Source organism: Capra hircus, chromosome 8 (genome assembly GCF_001704415.2).
Source record: "Capra hircus breed San Clemente chromosome 8, ASM170441v1, whole genome shotgun sequence".
Lineage (NCBI taxonomy): Eukaryota > Metazoa > Chordata > Mammalia > Artiodactyla > Bovidae > Capra > Capra hircus.
This window is the reverse complement of record NC_030815.1, coordinates 100,831,204-100,848,037: the sequence shown is the minus strand read 5'-3', so window position 1 is coordinate 100,848,037 and position 16,834 is coordinate 100,831,204. Positions and strand designations below refer to the sequence as shown.

Below are 16,834 nucleotides of genomic sequence, written 5' to 3'. Positions count from 1 at the left end.
GCTTGTCTAAAAATGTTTTTACTTTGCCTTATTTTATGTAGAAATTATTTCTAATAGAAAGCAGCAGTAGAGAATTTTAATTTAGTAAATGCTATATTGTAAGAAATTTGAAGATGGGAAAGATAAATTAAGATATTTAAGTATCCATCATTTGGTTGTTGTTAAACTATTTATGAAGCCCATTGAGAAAAAAAAATTTTTTTAAGTTGTCAGGTAATATTCTACTATTAATATATAGATTATCAAAGATTAAAATCTCCCATCTTTAAGAAAATGAGATTGATTTTTCATGGTGATTTGTGTATTATTGATAAGAATCAGATAATAAAATAGGGTCCTTTGCATTTGAGGATGTGAAACAAGTCCAAGGTTGCTTTATATTCTTTTTATATATTTTATATATAAAATTTTTAATATTTTTTAAAAGTATGACCATCGAAAAGAAAGATGAAAAGACATTAGCACAATTGGAGAACAAATCAGCTGGAAATACACGTGTCTTTCCAAGATAAGTGAGCATAGATGAGAGAAGAATTTCCATAAAATAGCCAAAGCAGTCATCTTTTATCATAAGGGTATAATGATACAAGTCTAATTCTCTCTTCTTGGCTTTCTTTTGTCTTTAGTACAAGTTTCTGTGTAGTTGTACCCAATCAATACATTGGAGCAGATTTCCCCTGGAGTAATTTCTCATTTGTGGTGGAATACAATTTTGTAGAAAACTCTTGTTGGACTGAACATTGTGAAAAATTGAATATTCCTTACATGGCCTTAAAAGTGATTCTTCCAGATACAGTTTTAAAGAGTAAGAATATAATTTAAATTCTTTTTTTCTGCTCCATGACCATAAAAATTTTCTGTTTTTTTTATTTCTGATTTATGAAAAGAGAATAAGCTACAGCATTAGAAGACTAGAGTTCAAGCTCTAACTTCACCATCATCTGTGTGACCTTGAACAAAGACTTTAACTATCTCTTACCTCATATTCCTCTTTTGAAACTAGCCTTTACTGATTCTATTTGTCTTCATACTTTAACTTCTAAATTTTACTTAAAATAACACAATTTAATTATATCTAATCTTAATCTGACTTTTATGAAACAGTATTTTTACTGAATTTCAGGGAAAATATGTAATAGTATGTTGACTGACACAGAGAACTTTTAACATGCAAAAAAACTGTGCACAAATGCTTGGGAAAAAGTCTAAACCACTTTACATAGCATTAGCTTTCTTTGTATTTCTCAGTAATGCTTCACATGACTAAGGCTGTGAATTCTAAGATCCACTAAATTAAAAACCCTATATGTGTTTACTCACAGTGCACCTCTCTTTCAAAACTTGCCATAAATTACTTTCCATCCACTTTGAGTAGGAAGTTTGAGTTCTGAGACATTCCAACTCAATTCTAAAAATACAGTCAATATCACTGATGAACATAGATGCAAAAATCCTTAACAAAATTCTAGCAATCAGAATCCAACAACATGTTAAAAAGATCATACACCATGACCAAGTGGGCTTTATCCCAGGGATGCAAGGATTCTTCAGTATCTCCAAATCAATCAATGTAATACACCACATTAACAAATTGAAAAATAAAAGCTATATGATTATCTCAATAGATGCAGAGAAAGCCTTTGACAAAATTCAACATCCATTCATGATAAAAACTCTCCAGAAAGCAGGAATAGAAGGAACATACCTCAACATAATAAAAGCTATATTTATGACAAACCCACAGCAAACATTATCCTCAATGGTGAAAAACTGAAAGCATTTCCCCTAAAGTCAGGAACAAGACAAGGGTGCCCACTTTCACCGCTACTATTCAACATAGTTTTGGAAGTTTTGGCCACAGCAATCAGAGGAGGAAAAGAAATAAAAGGAATCCAGATTGGAAAAGAAGAAGTAAAACTCTCACTGTTTGCAGATGACATGATCCTCTACATAGAAAACCCTAAAGACTCCACCAGAAAATTACTAGAGCTAATCAGTGAATATAGTAAAGTTGCAGGATATAAAATCAATGCACGGAAATCCCTTGCATTCCTATACACTAATAATGAGAAAATAGAGAAATTAAGGAAACAATTCCATTCACCATTGCAATGAAAAGAATAAAGTACTTAGGAATTTATCTACCTAAAGAAACTAAAGATCTGTATATAGAAAACTTTAAAACACTGGTGAAAGAAATCAAAGAGGACACTAATAGATGGAGAAATATACCATGTTCATAGATCAGAAGAATCAATATAGTGAAAATGAATATACTACCCAAAGCAATCTACGAATTCAATGCAATCCCTATCAAGCTACCAGCGATATTTTTCACAGAGTTAGAACAAATAATTTCACAATTTGTATGGAAATACAAAAAACCTCAAATAGCCAAAGCAATCTTGAGAAAGAAGAATGGAACTGGAGGAATCAACCTGCCTGACTTCAGGCTCTACTACAAAGCCACAGTCATCAAGACAGTATGGTACTGGCACAAAGACAGAAATATAGATCAGTGGGACAAAATAGAAAGCCCAGAGATAAATCCACACACCTATGGACACCTTATCTTTTGACAAAGGAGGCAAGAATGTATAACGGATTAAAGACAATCTCTTTAACAAGTGGTGCTGGGAAAACTGGTCAACCACTTGTAAAAGAATGAAACTAGAACACTTTCTAACACCATACACAAAAATAAACTCAAAATGGATTAAAGATCTAAACGTAAGACCAGAAACTATAAAACTCCTAGAGGAGAACATAGGCAAAACACTCTATGACATAAATCACAGCAGGATCCTCTATGACCCACCTGCCAGAATACTGGAAATAAAAGCAAAAATAAACAAATGAGACCTAATTAAAATTAAAAGCTTCTGCACAACAAAGGAAACTATAAGCAAGGTGAAAAGACAGCCTTCAGAATGGGAGAAAATAATAGCAAATGAAGCAACTGACAAACAACTAATCTCAAAAATATACAAGCAACTCCTACAGCTCAATTCCAGAAAAATAAACGACCCAATCAAAAAATGGGCCAAAGAACTAAATAGACATTTCTACAAAGAAGACATACAGATGGCTAACAAACACATGAAAAGATGCTCAACATCACTCATTATCAGAGAAATGCAAGTGAAAACCACAATGAGATACCATTTCACGCCAGTCAGAATGGCTGCGATCCAAAAGTCTACAAGCAATAAATGCTGGAGAGGGTATGGAGAAAAGGTAACCCTCTTACACTGTTTGTGGGAATGCAAACTAGTACAGCCACTATGGAGAACAGTGTGGAGATTCCTTAAAAAACTGGAAATAGAACTGCCTTATGACCCAGCAATCCCACTGCTGGGCATACACACCAAGGAAACCAGAAGTGAAAGAGACACGTGTACCCCAATGTTCATTGCAGCACTGTTTATAATAGCCAGGACATGGAAGCAACCTAGATGTCCATCAGCAGATGAATGGATAAGAAAGTGGTGGTACATATACATAATGGAGTATTACTCAGCCATTAAAAGGAATACATTTGAATTAGTTCTAATGAGGTGGATGAAACTGGAGCCTATTATACAGGGTGAAGTAAGCCAGAAAGAAAAACACTAATACAGTATAGTAACGCATATATATGGAATTTAGAAAGATGGTAACAATAACCCTGTATGCAAGACAGCAAAAGAAACACAGATGTATAGAACAATCTTTTGCACTCTGTGGGAGAGGGAGAGGGTGGGATGATTTGGGAGAATGGCATTGAAACATGTATATCATATATGAAACGAATGGCCAGTCCAGGTTTGATGCATGATACTGGATGCTTGGGGCTGGTGCACTGAGACGACCCAGAGGGATGGTACGGGGAGGGAGGAGGGAAGGGGGTTCAGGATGGGGAACATGTGTATACCTGTGGCAGATTCATGTTGATGTATGGCAAAACCAATACAATATTCTAAAGTAATTAACCTCCAATTAAAATAAATAAATTTATATTTAGAAAAATAAATAAAAATTAAAATACAGTCACTGTAATTATTACTTTGGAATCGTTGATATATAGAATTAAGCGTTGCTGCTCAGCTGCTAAGTCATGTCCTACTCTTTTAGAATTTGTGAACATCATTAAATGATTAAAACATGGGTCCAAGAAGGATAATACATAAGCATTCACCTTTGAAATTAAATTATTCAAACAATTCCTTATTTGGGTCATTTACAATGTTTTGATTTTCTACTATTACACCACAAGATTTATAGCAATTTATGTATCTTATATATCTTTATGTATTTGTTCTCAGAAGTAAAAACTCTAAGGTAAAATGAGTTTCTGGGTCAAAGGTGTGCACACATTTATATATTGCTAATATCTTTGCAGAAATTCTATCCCAGTTTATATCTATGCAGAAAGTATGAGAGGATTTTTTCCCTTGTGTTTTTACTTTGAGTAGGTATTATTAATCTTTTAAATTTCTGAAGGGATTAGAGATAGAAACTATTTTACAGTTGTGTTAATTTGCATATCTTTATCTGTATCATTTCATAAGTGAATTGATCTTGCATAGCCATTCTTTTGTAAACTGCCTGTTTATGTCCTTCATCCACTTATCTATTGAGTCATATAATTTTTGTCCTATTGATCTAGAACACTTCTTATGGATTATTGTACAGCACATAACTTTAAATTTTTATATAAATCAGTATATATATTTATACAGAAATGTCCAATAAATACTAATTGAATAAAGCAGATATTAATATTCAGGTAGAGTATGATCTTATATTTTCCTTTCTTTATTTTTTCAAGTGCATGTACATGTGTAAGTATAGACAAGTAAACGTATAGGAAAATAGTGTGGAAGTATATACTGAACTCTGTTCTTAGTATATAGTAGTTTTAATAAGTAATAAATATTTTATTTCTGGGTAGTAGAATAACATGGAGAAGGAAATGGCAACCCACTCGAGTATTCTTGCCTAGAGAATCCCGTGGACAGAGGAGCCTGGTGGGCTGCTGTCCATGGGGTCGCACAGAGCTGGATCTGACTGCAGCCATGAAATTAAAAGACGCTTACTCCTTGGAAGGAAAGTTATGACCAAACTAGATAGCATATTAAAAAGAAGAGACATTACTTTGCCAACAAAGGTCTGTCTGGTCAAGGCTATGGTTTTTCCAGTGGTCATGTATGGATGTGAGAGTTGGACTGTGAAGAAAGCTGAGTGCTGAAGAATTGATGCTTTTGAACTGTGGTGTTGGAGAAGACTCTTGAGAGTACCTTGGACTGCAAGGAAATCCAACCAGTCCATTCTAAAGGAGATCAGGCCTGGGTGCTCTTTGGAAGGAATGATGCTAAGGCTGAAACTCCAGTACTTTGGTTACCTCATGTGAAGAGTTGACTCATTGGAAAAGACTCTGATGCTGGGAGGGATTGGGGGCAGGAGGAGAAGGGGACGACAGAGGATGAGATGGTTGGACGGCATCACCGACTCAATGGACATGAGTTTGACTGAACTCTGGGAGTTGGTGATGGACAGGGAGGCCTGGCATGCTGTGATTCATGGGGTCGCAAAGAGTAGGACTCGACTGAGTGACTTAACTGAGCTGAAGCAACTTAGCAGCAGCAGTAGAATAACATGTGGTTTTTATTTTATTTTTCAGGTCTTTATTCTGAATTCATATTTTTTCAATGAACATGTTTTATTTTTATACTACTCCTTGAATATACATCTGTTATTCTCATGTTTAGTAAAAAGAGGAAGAATGGAGGAGGAGAAAAAAAAGACATACTGATAATTTTTTTCATCTTTAGGAAGCAGCTTGCTTGATAGTTTTGGTGGTTTTCTCTTGGAAATTCAGATTCCATATATGTTTTTTGCATCTGAAGGACTTCTTAATACTCCAGAAATCCTACAGTTGTTAGAATCCAAGTAAGTTATTGATTTCATAACTTTAGCAAAGATATATATATATATATATATATATATATATATATTCCCTAATGGACTAAATATTATGTTATAATGTGGCACTATTTCTTTCTGATTCAAGCCTGGAATTGCATCACACAAGATAGTTTTCCATAGAGTTTATGTCAATTTATACTTCTCTCCCTATAGCATACCATCATACATATTGAATATTGTCTTTTTTGGTATATATCAATTTTGTACAGAAATAATATTTATTTCAATTCATATTTCAGTTGCATTTCTACTGTTACCAACAAATATGAATATTTTATGTTGGGATTGGTTTCTGTGAACTGCATGGTCATATCTTTGGGTCACGGATATTGAGAATGAGTATTCCTATTTAGAGGACTTTAAATACTGCTTAGGGACTTGCCTGGTGGTCTTGAGGTTAGGACTTTGCTTTCCAATGCAGGAGGTGCTGGTTCAATCCCTAGTTGGGGAGCTAAGATCCTGCATGCCTCACAGCCAAAAAAAGCAAAGCATAAAACAGAAGTAAAATTGTAACCAATTCAATAAAGACTTAAAAAAATACTGCTTTGGAAACAAGATTATGAAGTTCTGAATCAATTCTCAAGTTTTTAGGCCTTTAGTTCTAAGGTCATGTCAACACTGAGAATTTTCAACTAATATAAAAACTTTATCATAGCATACAAGTTGTCACAGAAAATTTAGACATTGGGCTGTCTATATCAAGGAAGGATAATTATGCTGTGACCTTAGTTAAAATGCAGATCTATTTTCATGCTTTTGTTTTTGTATCTTAAGACTGTGGGGCATTCACAGAAAACTATGAGCTTATAACAGTTAAAATCTAGATCACTTTTCAGGAGAAAGAAAAGAAAATTCTGATAAGTGTAGAATGATTTGATTTAATGAATTATTACTTACAGAGCCAGAATAAATTGATCAAGATGTTTATTATAGGGGGATTCCCTTGTTGTCCAGTGGTTAGGACTCCCTGTTCTCACTACCCAGGGCTGGTTCAGTCCTTAGTGGGAGAAATAAAATCCCACAAGCTGTGCAGGCACTGGCAAAGGCACAGCCCCCAAAAGCCCCAAAACCAAGCAAACACAAAAGACATTTATAATAGTATCATATACATTAATATTTAGCAAAATACATAAGGCAGCACATAACTAATCAGTCATAGACTGAATAATTGATAGTTTATGAATTATTCATAGACTCAAGTTTATAAAGTAGAATAAATTGATGTATGAAATTTGCAAAGTCATTCAAATAGTCTAATACACTAGAGGACAATCTAGTTTTTCTTAAAGAATTTTTCTTAGCCATATGTCACCCCAAAATACTGTGTTTTACAGCTATAACATCACACTAGTGGAGAGATGCTGCAGCGAGTCACTGAAACTCTTTGGAGGTACAGAGCATTATGTGGTAATGACAATTGATGAGCACACTGCTGTAATTTTGCAGGTAAAACTATACAGTAAAAAAAGGTAAATCAAATATATTAAAATGTATGTGTAACCATGTAAACATTATTAGAGATTATAGTTTAAAGAGCTTAACTACACTTTATTCATGATTTCTTCAAAACTTTGCAAAAGGGCCATAAGTGCTAAAATCATCACTGTGGAAAATGGCTATTACCAGCCTTTTTCAATACCTTATAATTTTTAACATACTTTAAGAAGACCTGCAGAGGATGGTGACAGTGCAGTATGTTCATGAAATTGCTTTCAAGCTTCCTCTGTGGAGGCTGTAAGTGCTTTGAGGACCTGGTTTCATTTGTCTCTGCCCTGTCCTGTGCCTGGCATGGTTCTTGCCACAAAGTAGATGCTTAATAAATGTTTGCTGACTTGAAAAAAACAAAGACAGAGCAAATAGAAACTCTTTAATATTATGTCAGTTTGGTTCAGTTGCTCAGTTATGTCTGACTATTTGTAACCCCCTGGACTGCAGCATGCCAGGCTTTCCTGTCTATCACCAACTCCCGGAGCTTGCTTAAACTCACGTCCAGCCAGTGATGCCGTTCAACCATCTCATCCTCTGTTGTCCCCTTCTCCTCCCACCTTCAATCTTTCCCAGCACCAGAGTCTTTTCTAATGAGTCAGTTCTTCGCATCAGGTGGCCAAAGTATTAGAGCTTCAGCTTCAGCATCAGTCCTTCCAATGAATATTCAGGACTGATTTCCTTTAGGATTGATTGGTTTGATCTCCTTGCAGTCCAGGGGACTCTCAAGAGTCTTCTCCAACACCACAGTTGAAAAGCATCAATTCTTCGGCACTCAGCTTTCTTTATGGTCCAACTCTCACATCCATACATGACTATTGGAAAAACCACAGCTTTGACTAGATGGACCATTGTTGGCAAAGTAATGTCTCTGCTTTTTAATATACTATCTATGTTTGTCACAGCCTTTCTTTCAAGGAGCAAGCACCTTTTAATTTCATGGTTGCAGACAGCATCTGCAGTGATTTTGGAGCCCAAGAAAATAAAGTCTGTCATTGTTTTCATTGTTTCCCCATCTGTTTGCCATGAAGTGATGGGACCAGATGCCATGATCTTAGTTTTTTGAATGTTTAGTTTTAAGCCAGATTTTTCACTCTCCTCTATCACTTTCATCAAGAGGCTCTTTAGTCCTTCACTTTCTGCCATAAGGATGGACCTGCATATTTGAGGTTATTGATATTTCTCCCTGAAATCTTGATTCCAGCTTTTTTAACATACTTTAAGAAGATAGAGCAAATATAAAATCTTTAATATTATGTACTGACCTATTTTAAAATACATTTATTGAATAATTATAGTGTTAAAACTTTTAAAAATCAAATTCTAGCCACTGTTTCTTAAAAGGAAGTAACATACTAGTCTGTAATTGATAATAAAAGATTTCCTCTAAAGTGAGGATTTCCTATAAATAAGGCAGTTTTTTAAAAGAGAGAGAAGATCTCTTTAAAAATTCATATATTTTTTTAATTTAAGGTATATGAATCTCCCTGATATGTTTGCTTGATTGGAATTCAAATTATAATTAATTTAATAGTGTGGGAGTGAAGAGCAGAAACCAGTTTAATGGTATGGAGTATACATTAAGGTAGAAGTCTGATGACAAGCAAATATAATAATGTAAGAATTATATGACAGAAACAAAAAACTGTTAGAAAAGTTCTTATAGGATATTGTGTCTTATGTATTTAAATTTCTTAAATAACAATTATTTGCGGGAGGGATATCCTGTTTGGGAAAACTTTTAATCCTTGCTTACATTACATAATTTAATGTTAGAATAAAACACTTCCTGAATTATTCATTCTATCAAAAATTAATTTTGTTAAAGGAGATAAGGGATTCTAGATCATCAGTGAGAGATTCCAATAAATATATTAACAGCTGCGTTTTCATCTTCCTTAAATAAGTATTTAATACAGATCATCCCACAGGGTTTTGTCCTTAAGAGTAGTCAGATCCCAGTCTACAAAGGGTTTTGCCCAAATAGGAGCACTCTGTAGGCTGTTTTCTTCCCGTCTAGGACTTTAGGACGTTCATGAACCTTCCTGGCCAAGGCTGTCATTAACGGTTTTACATCTATTGTAGCTTTTCCCCTATTGCTTTCAGTGTGACTTTCATTTTTCCATAAAAAGCCCACACCCACAATCTATAATATATAATTTATATATTATAGATTCTTGAAATATAATAACAAAATTTCATAACAACTGGTCAACCTAGTGAATCTTTTTATTTTATTTATTTTCTGGTAGGACCTAGAAGAATTAAACTGTGAGAAGGCATCAGACAATATCATTATGAGACTGATGGCATTATCATTCCAGTACAGCTATTGTTGGATAATTTTATATGCCAAAAAGCCATTAAATTCAGAGTAAGTAATACTTCTCCATCCAAAGTCACATATATATCTGTTAAGTTATTCAGTCTTCTTCTTTGAACAAAAGTAGCTATGTCCGTTTTCCTCTTGTTCACCTAGTTTGCTTTAAGTAAGGGATTCTCAAGGTGGAAGCAAGTCCATAGGAAGACAAATCAGAATTTGGGAGATGATCTATTTCCCCTGGAAATAGAACAAATCATCTTCCCCTCCTTTTCCTCACTAAGAATTGTTGCCTTAAGTGTTTCACTTTTTGTTCATTTTTAATTCTGGACTCATCTGTTATTAGGCTGGTGCAAAAGTAAAATTGCAGTTGGTGCAACAACAGTAATTGAGGTTCAAAAATAACTGCAGTTGAGTTTTGCACCAACCTGTTACTTTTGTTCCAGACGCAATTATTATCACTTTTGCACCAACCGCAATTACTTTTGAACCACAATTACTTTTGCACCAACTTCTTAACCTCAATTTCTTTTGCACCAACAGCAATTACTTTTGCGCCAATCTAACAAGTCATTCTTAAATCACTCCTCTCTAAAAATCATGTGAAAATACACTAACTAACTAGCATCTTACTATACTTTCTTCCACTGATGCTCTTAACTGAAAAATTACCCCCCAAACCCATGCCAAGACACTGGCTCAAGTTATCATCATGTGTCTCTCCTTTCCCTCATTCTGAGTTTTATGAATGTACTGCTTTCACTTTCTCCTTTTACTGTTTGAAATCTGGCTTTTGTCTCTACCTCTATATTGATGTCTCTCTCTCAGAGGTCACTCGCCATTTGTGGCTTTTTGATGATCAGCTCCCAAAATATTTCCACTTCACTGCCCTGAAGTATTTAAGACTATTGTCTGCGCCTTCTGTCTTGAAACTCTTCAGTTCCATGGCGCTTGCATGTTTCTGATCTTCTATCTTACTATTTCTTCTCTGACTTTACTTCTTCTTCCTTGTCCTAGTCTTGAAATAGATCTGAAATCTTTTTTCCTTTTATTTTGTCCATTAGAAATCTTATCCTCGCGATAGCTTCAGCCAACATCTTTCTGCATATAATTATTATATTTATATCTGCAGCCTCAGTCTCTTTGAAATCTCTGACATATGTCTCTAACTTTACATATAATATTTCCATTCTGATATTCCACAGGCTCTCAAATTTAACATAGTATGAATTCACTATATTCTCTATTCCTGCCCAAAACATATCTGCTCTTTTCTTTCCTTTAGCTACTTATGACCATTGCCTCCCTTTCAGTCAGCAAGACTGGAAAACAAATGTTATAGATTCAACCAGTGTACTTTCTCTTTCATCTGTCCCCTCACTCTATCAATATTACCAACATTTTGATTCAGATTCTCATTATTTTATGTGGACAATTATAACACACTACCCATGGTATCCCCACCTCCAGATGGCTCTCAATGTTACTCTCCATAACCTGTCATACACACAATTAATATTCCCAAAACCAAAGACTAGAGATCTCTTCAAGAAAATTAGAGATACCAAGGGAATATTTCATGCAAAGATGGGCTTGATAAAGGACAGAAATGGTATGGACCTAGCAGAAGCAGAAGATATTAAGAAGAGGTGGCAAGAATACACAGAAGAACTGTACAAAAAAGATCTTCACGACCCAGATAATCATGATGATGTGATCACTAATCTAAAGCCACACATCTTGGAATGTGAAGTCAAGTGCGTCTTAGAAAGCATCACTACGAACAAAGCTAGTGAAGGTGATGGAATTCCAGTTGAGCTGTTTCAAATCCTGAAAGATGATGCTGTGAAAGTGCTGCACTCAATATGCCAGCAAATTTGGAAAACTCAGCAGTGGCCACAGGACTGGAAAAGGTCAGTTTTCATTCCAATCCCAAAGAAAGGCAATGCCAAAGAATGCTCGAACTACCACACAATTGCACTCATCTCACATGCTAGTAAAGTAATGCTCAAAATTCTCCAAGCCAGGCTTCAGCAATACGTGAACCGTGAACTCCCTGATGTTCAAGCTGGTTTTAGAAAAGGCAGAGGAACCAGAGATCAAATTGCCAACATCCGCTGGATCATGGAAAAGGCAAGAGAGTTCCAGAAAAACATCTATTTCTGCTTTATTGACTGTGCCAAAGCCTTTGACTGTGTGGATCACAATAAACTGTGGAAAATTCTGAAAGAGATGGGAATGAATACCACCAGACCACCTAACCTGCCTCTTGAGAAATCTGTATGCAGGTCAGGAAGCAACAGTTAGAACTGGACATGGAACAACTGGTTCCAAATAGGAAAAGGAGTATGTCAAGGCTGTATATTGTCACCCTGCTTATTTAACTTCTATGCAGAGTACATCATGAGAAACACTGGACTGGAAGAAACACAAGCTGGAATCAAGATTGCTGGGAGAAATATCAGTAACCTCAGATATGCAGATGACACCACCCTTTTGGCAGAAAGTGAAGAGGAGCTAAAAAGCCTCTTGTTGAAAGTGAAAGAGAGCGAAAAAGTTGGCTTAAAGCTCAACATTCAGAAAACGAAGATCATGGCATCCGGTCCCATCACTTCATGGGAAATAGATGGGGAAACAGTCGAAACAGTGTCAGATTTATTTTTTGGGGCTCCAAAATCACTGCAGATGGTGACCGCAGCCATGAAATTAAAAGACGCTTACTCCTTGGAAGAAAAGTTATGACCAACCTAGATAGTATATTCAAAAGCAGAGATATTACTTTGCCAGTTAAGGTCCGTCTAGTCAAGGCTATGGTTTTTCCAGTAGTCATGTATGGATGTGAGTTGGACTGTGAAGAAGGCTGAGCGCCGAAGAATTGATGCTTTTGAACTGTGGAGTTGGAGAAAACTCTTGAGAGTCCCTTGGACTGCAAGGAGATCCAACCAGTCCATTCTGAAGGAGATCAGCCCTGGGATTTCTTTAGAAGGAATGATGCTAAAGCTGAAACTCTATTACTTTGGCCACCTCATGCGAAGAGTTGACTCATTGGAAAAGACTCTGATGCTGGGAGGGATTGGGGGCAAGAGGAGAAGGGGATGACCGAGGATGAGATGGCTGGATGGCATCACGGACTTGATGGACATGAGTCTGAGTGAACTCCGGGAGATGGTGATGGACAGGGAGGCCTGGTGTGCTGCGATTCATGGGGTCGCAAAGTGTCGGACACAACTGAGCAACTGAACTGAACTGAACTGACTTCCCCATTATTTACTGAAAACATAGGCCATTCATCCTTATATTCAAAATCTTCAGAATATAATCCCAACCTATATTTTCAGGCGTACTTTTCACTGCTTTCTATTCCAATCAGAAGTTCTGCTCATTGGCTTGCAAACAGGCTCCTTGCTTTCCTACTTCTAGTTTTGCTCATACAGTTCTATCTTTCTACAATATTCCCTGTGTATGCGTGCACACTCCATCCTGTCCAACTCTTTGTGACCCCATGGACTGTAGCCCACCAGGCTCCTCTCTCCATGGAATTCTTCAGACAAGAATACTGGAGCAGGTTGCCATTTCCTTCTCCAGGGGATCTTCCTAGCCCAGGGATCAAACCCACGTGTCTTGCAACTCCTGCTTGGCAGATGGGTTCTTTACCAGCTTAGTCACTGGGGAAACCCCACCATCGTCCCTACTTCCTCCAACTATTTCATCTGGTGAAACTGTGTCTGTTTTTTAAAGACCAATCTACTTTTTCTATTCAACCTTTCTTCAATATCCTCCATTCATGCATACAGGTCAATATTTAGTTGTAAACTTTCCATCCTTCAAACCCCTTAGCTCCCTGTTTTTTCCTCATCTTTGATATTTATCATGTTTAGTTTTATATGATCATTTTGGAGCCCTTGCCCTATAGCACTGACCATGTTGCTTTCATGTGATAGATTCTTGGTAAATACTTCTTGATTGAATGAATGAATCTTTCCAATTAAATTGCACACTGGTCATTCACTTTTCTAATCTCTATAATACTACATAACCCATACCACATCAGTCATAGTAGAAGTTTCAAAAATATTCTTTAGTTATTAGATAAGGCACAGATATCTTATTTAACATTCTTGTTTGACTCCATTTTTGCTTATCTTACTGTACCAAGCTCTTCATATACAATTATTATCATGTGGGGAGAAGTGTAAGTCAGAATGTAAGAATATGAACAACTTGGTTCTTATTTCTTCTTCTACTAACAATAATCTCTAGCACTCATTTAACCTAGTTTTTCCTTTCTACCAGAACTGAAAATTTAAAATAATTATTCAGGTATCAAATTTTCACTTTGAAGATTAATAAAGGCTATAATGCAGTTTAAGCTTTATCAAGAACTTGGAAGTATTCTGGATAAACAATTGATGTGAAATTTTTTAAAGTTGTTTTTAGATTGGTATCCATGTAGAGGTGCAAATGTAGTACAAGAGATAATAAGAGGAGATTTCCACTTATTTTTATCCAGATTTTCGTGAGAAAAATTAATTAATAGTCTGAGATAGATTTATGTTCAGGATGTGAAGAATTATCATTTATTCACAATAATATATTATTCTAAAATGTAATTCTTTCCAGACTTCTAGGTATCTCAGTTCCATATTTCTAGAAGATTAGAACATTTTAAAAGTATCTTAATTAACTGATCAAATGAGGAAAATTGAAACTACAAAATAAATTGTTTCAGTTATCACTACCTTAGTCATTCATGCCATTAGTTCTTGCTTGAGAAAAAGTGCTAGGAATCCCCAAGACAACTCCCAAGTTTGGTCTTTGTTAGGAGTATTCATAGCACTGAGCATATTCTTGTGCTCATGGCTATGATTTATTACAGTGAACAGTTACAAAGCAAATTCAGCAAAGGGGAAAAGGGCATGGAGCAAATTCCAGGGTAAACTAGGAGGAAGCTTCCAAGAGTCCTCTCCTAGTAGAGTCACATAGAACATGCTTAATTTTCCCAGCAACGAGTTGTGCCCACACTTGTGAAATGTTGTCTATCAGGAAACTCACCAGACACTGAGTGCCCAGGGCATTTATTAAGAGCTAGTCACAAATCAAAACTCTAGACTCCAAAAAGAAAGCAAGTGTTCAACAGAAACCACATTGTTCATACAAACAGTTTAGGCACAGTGAGCCTGTCTTATCAGCCACTCTTATGAAAACAGCTTGCCTGAAAAAGAAGCCAGCAGATGAAAGAAGAGGCAGGAAATTAAGAAAGCCATTGCCTCAGTGACGTGGTTTGAATTCCTGGGTCCAACAATGTCTTCTCCTGGACCCAAAGTGATATGAACCAATAAATTTCTTTTTTGTTGCTTGGAGTACTTGAAGTGGATAAAGGTAATAGAAATATTCACTCACAGCTCAAGAGTCACATCTGACCTGCTTAATAACTATAGAAGGAAAAAAGGAGTGTTTTTAAGAATTATTGAGATATAACTGATTTATAAGATTGTATAAGTTTAAGGAGTACAATCTGTTGATTTGATGTATTTATATGTTGTTGTTTTGTTGTTGTTGTTTAGTCATTGAGTCATGTCTGACTTTTTGTGACCCAATGGACTGTAGCCTCACAGGCCTCTCTGTCAGTGGGATTCTCCAGGCAAGAATACTGCAGTGGGTAGCCATTCCCTTCTCCAGGGTATCTTCCCAACCCAGAGATCAAACCCAGGTCTCCCACACTGCAGGCAGATTCCTTGCCATCTGAGCCACTGGAGAAGCCCCTGTATTTATATACTGCAATATAATTATAATTATCACCTCGGTGTTAGTTAATACCTCTATCACATCACATAATGATCATTTTAAAGAATGTTTTTTTTCCCCAACAGTTCAGGGAAAAGCCTCAGGGAGAAATCTAGTTATTCCTACTTTGGTCATGTGCTCATATCTGAGTTTCAATCACATAGCTGTCCCTGGGGCCAGTAAGAGGATAAGTTAAACTTCTCCCCACTCCGCCCCCACCCCCCACACAGCATTCTCTAGATTTAACAGTACCGTTGAAGAAAGGAGGTGGAATTGTTTTTACAAAAGAGTGCTGAGTGGACAAAAAATATGACATTATGAAATGTGGAAAATAAAATAAATCTTTAATAAGTACAATCAGACATCAAATGAGTAGAATAACACATATATATTTTTTTAGGTACCATCTTACAGAAAAGACTCTTCATCACCTAGCACTGATTTATGCAGCTTTGGTTTCATCTGGGCTAAAATCAGAAGAACTGGATGTAAAGGTATTCTTTTTCTATATGTTTGTTCATGAGTATTTTTCATAAACCAAAATTATAATGAAATTCAACTGCCCTGTGAGAAGAAACATTAAATGGGTAAACTAAAAAAATATTGAAAGCCATATAAAGAATGTTTTTCAAATTTACATATATTCTTTAAACTTAAATTTCTACTCTAAAAGCCTTTAATGAATTTAAATTCATAATTTGTCTCTACTACTGAGATTTTTTGGAAACATGTCAGAATATGAATAAAAATAATATCCCTTGATCAAAAATATTCACTTATGGAAGATATACTGTGTATATCTACTATAAAATAGAAATTTTATGACATATGAATAGAGCAATACCTTGGTGATCTCTAATCAATCTTCTTTCTTGGCTTTTTTCAATGTCCCACTCTGATGTTTAGATAGTTTCTCCAAATGGAGGGCTCAGTTCTCTACTGTTATCACTTTATATTCTTTCTTTGATAAACTCAGACTTTTCCCACAAATTTAGCTTTCATGTCTAAGAAAATCCTTAACATTTTCCTAACTTTTCTTAAAGTCTGCACGAATATTCTAGAATTCTATTGGAAATGCCTACATGAATATCCCACAGGTACCTCAAACTCTGCATATCCAAAACACAATTTGTATCTTCCCCCAAATTTGTGTTGTCCTAAAACAAATACATGGTCAGTTATTTGCGCAGTAAAAATGGGTTTGTATGGAATCAACAAATAATTGCAATTTAGGGTCTGCAACCATTAGAAACCATAGGAAATATGGGAAATCATGTG

At 35.7% G+C, this 16,834-nt stretch overlaps 1 protein-coding gene across 1 annotated transcript in view; it reads left to right on the top strand.

Moving 5' to 3' along the window:
* Positions 1–16,834, top strand: part of C8H9orf84 (chromosome 8 C9orf84 homolog) — an 85,334-nt gene that overhangs the window by 56,046 nt on the left and 12,454 nt on the right. The window contains exons 18-22 of the mRNA XM_018052786.1: positions 627–805; positions 5,814–5,931; positions 7,302–7,413; positions 9,705–9,826; positions 15,957–16,050. Coding sequence (XP_017908275.1) covers positions 627–805; positions 5,814–5,931; positions 7,302–7,413; positions 9,705–9,826; positions 15,957–16,050 — 625 coding nt within the window. The remainder of the gene's footprint in view (positions 1–626; positions 806–5,813; positions 5,932–7,301; positions 7,414–9,704; positions 9,827–15,956; positions 16,051–16,834) is intronic.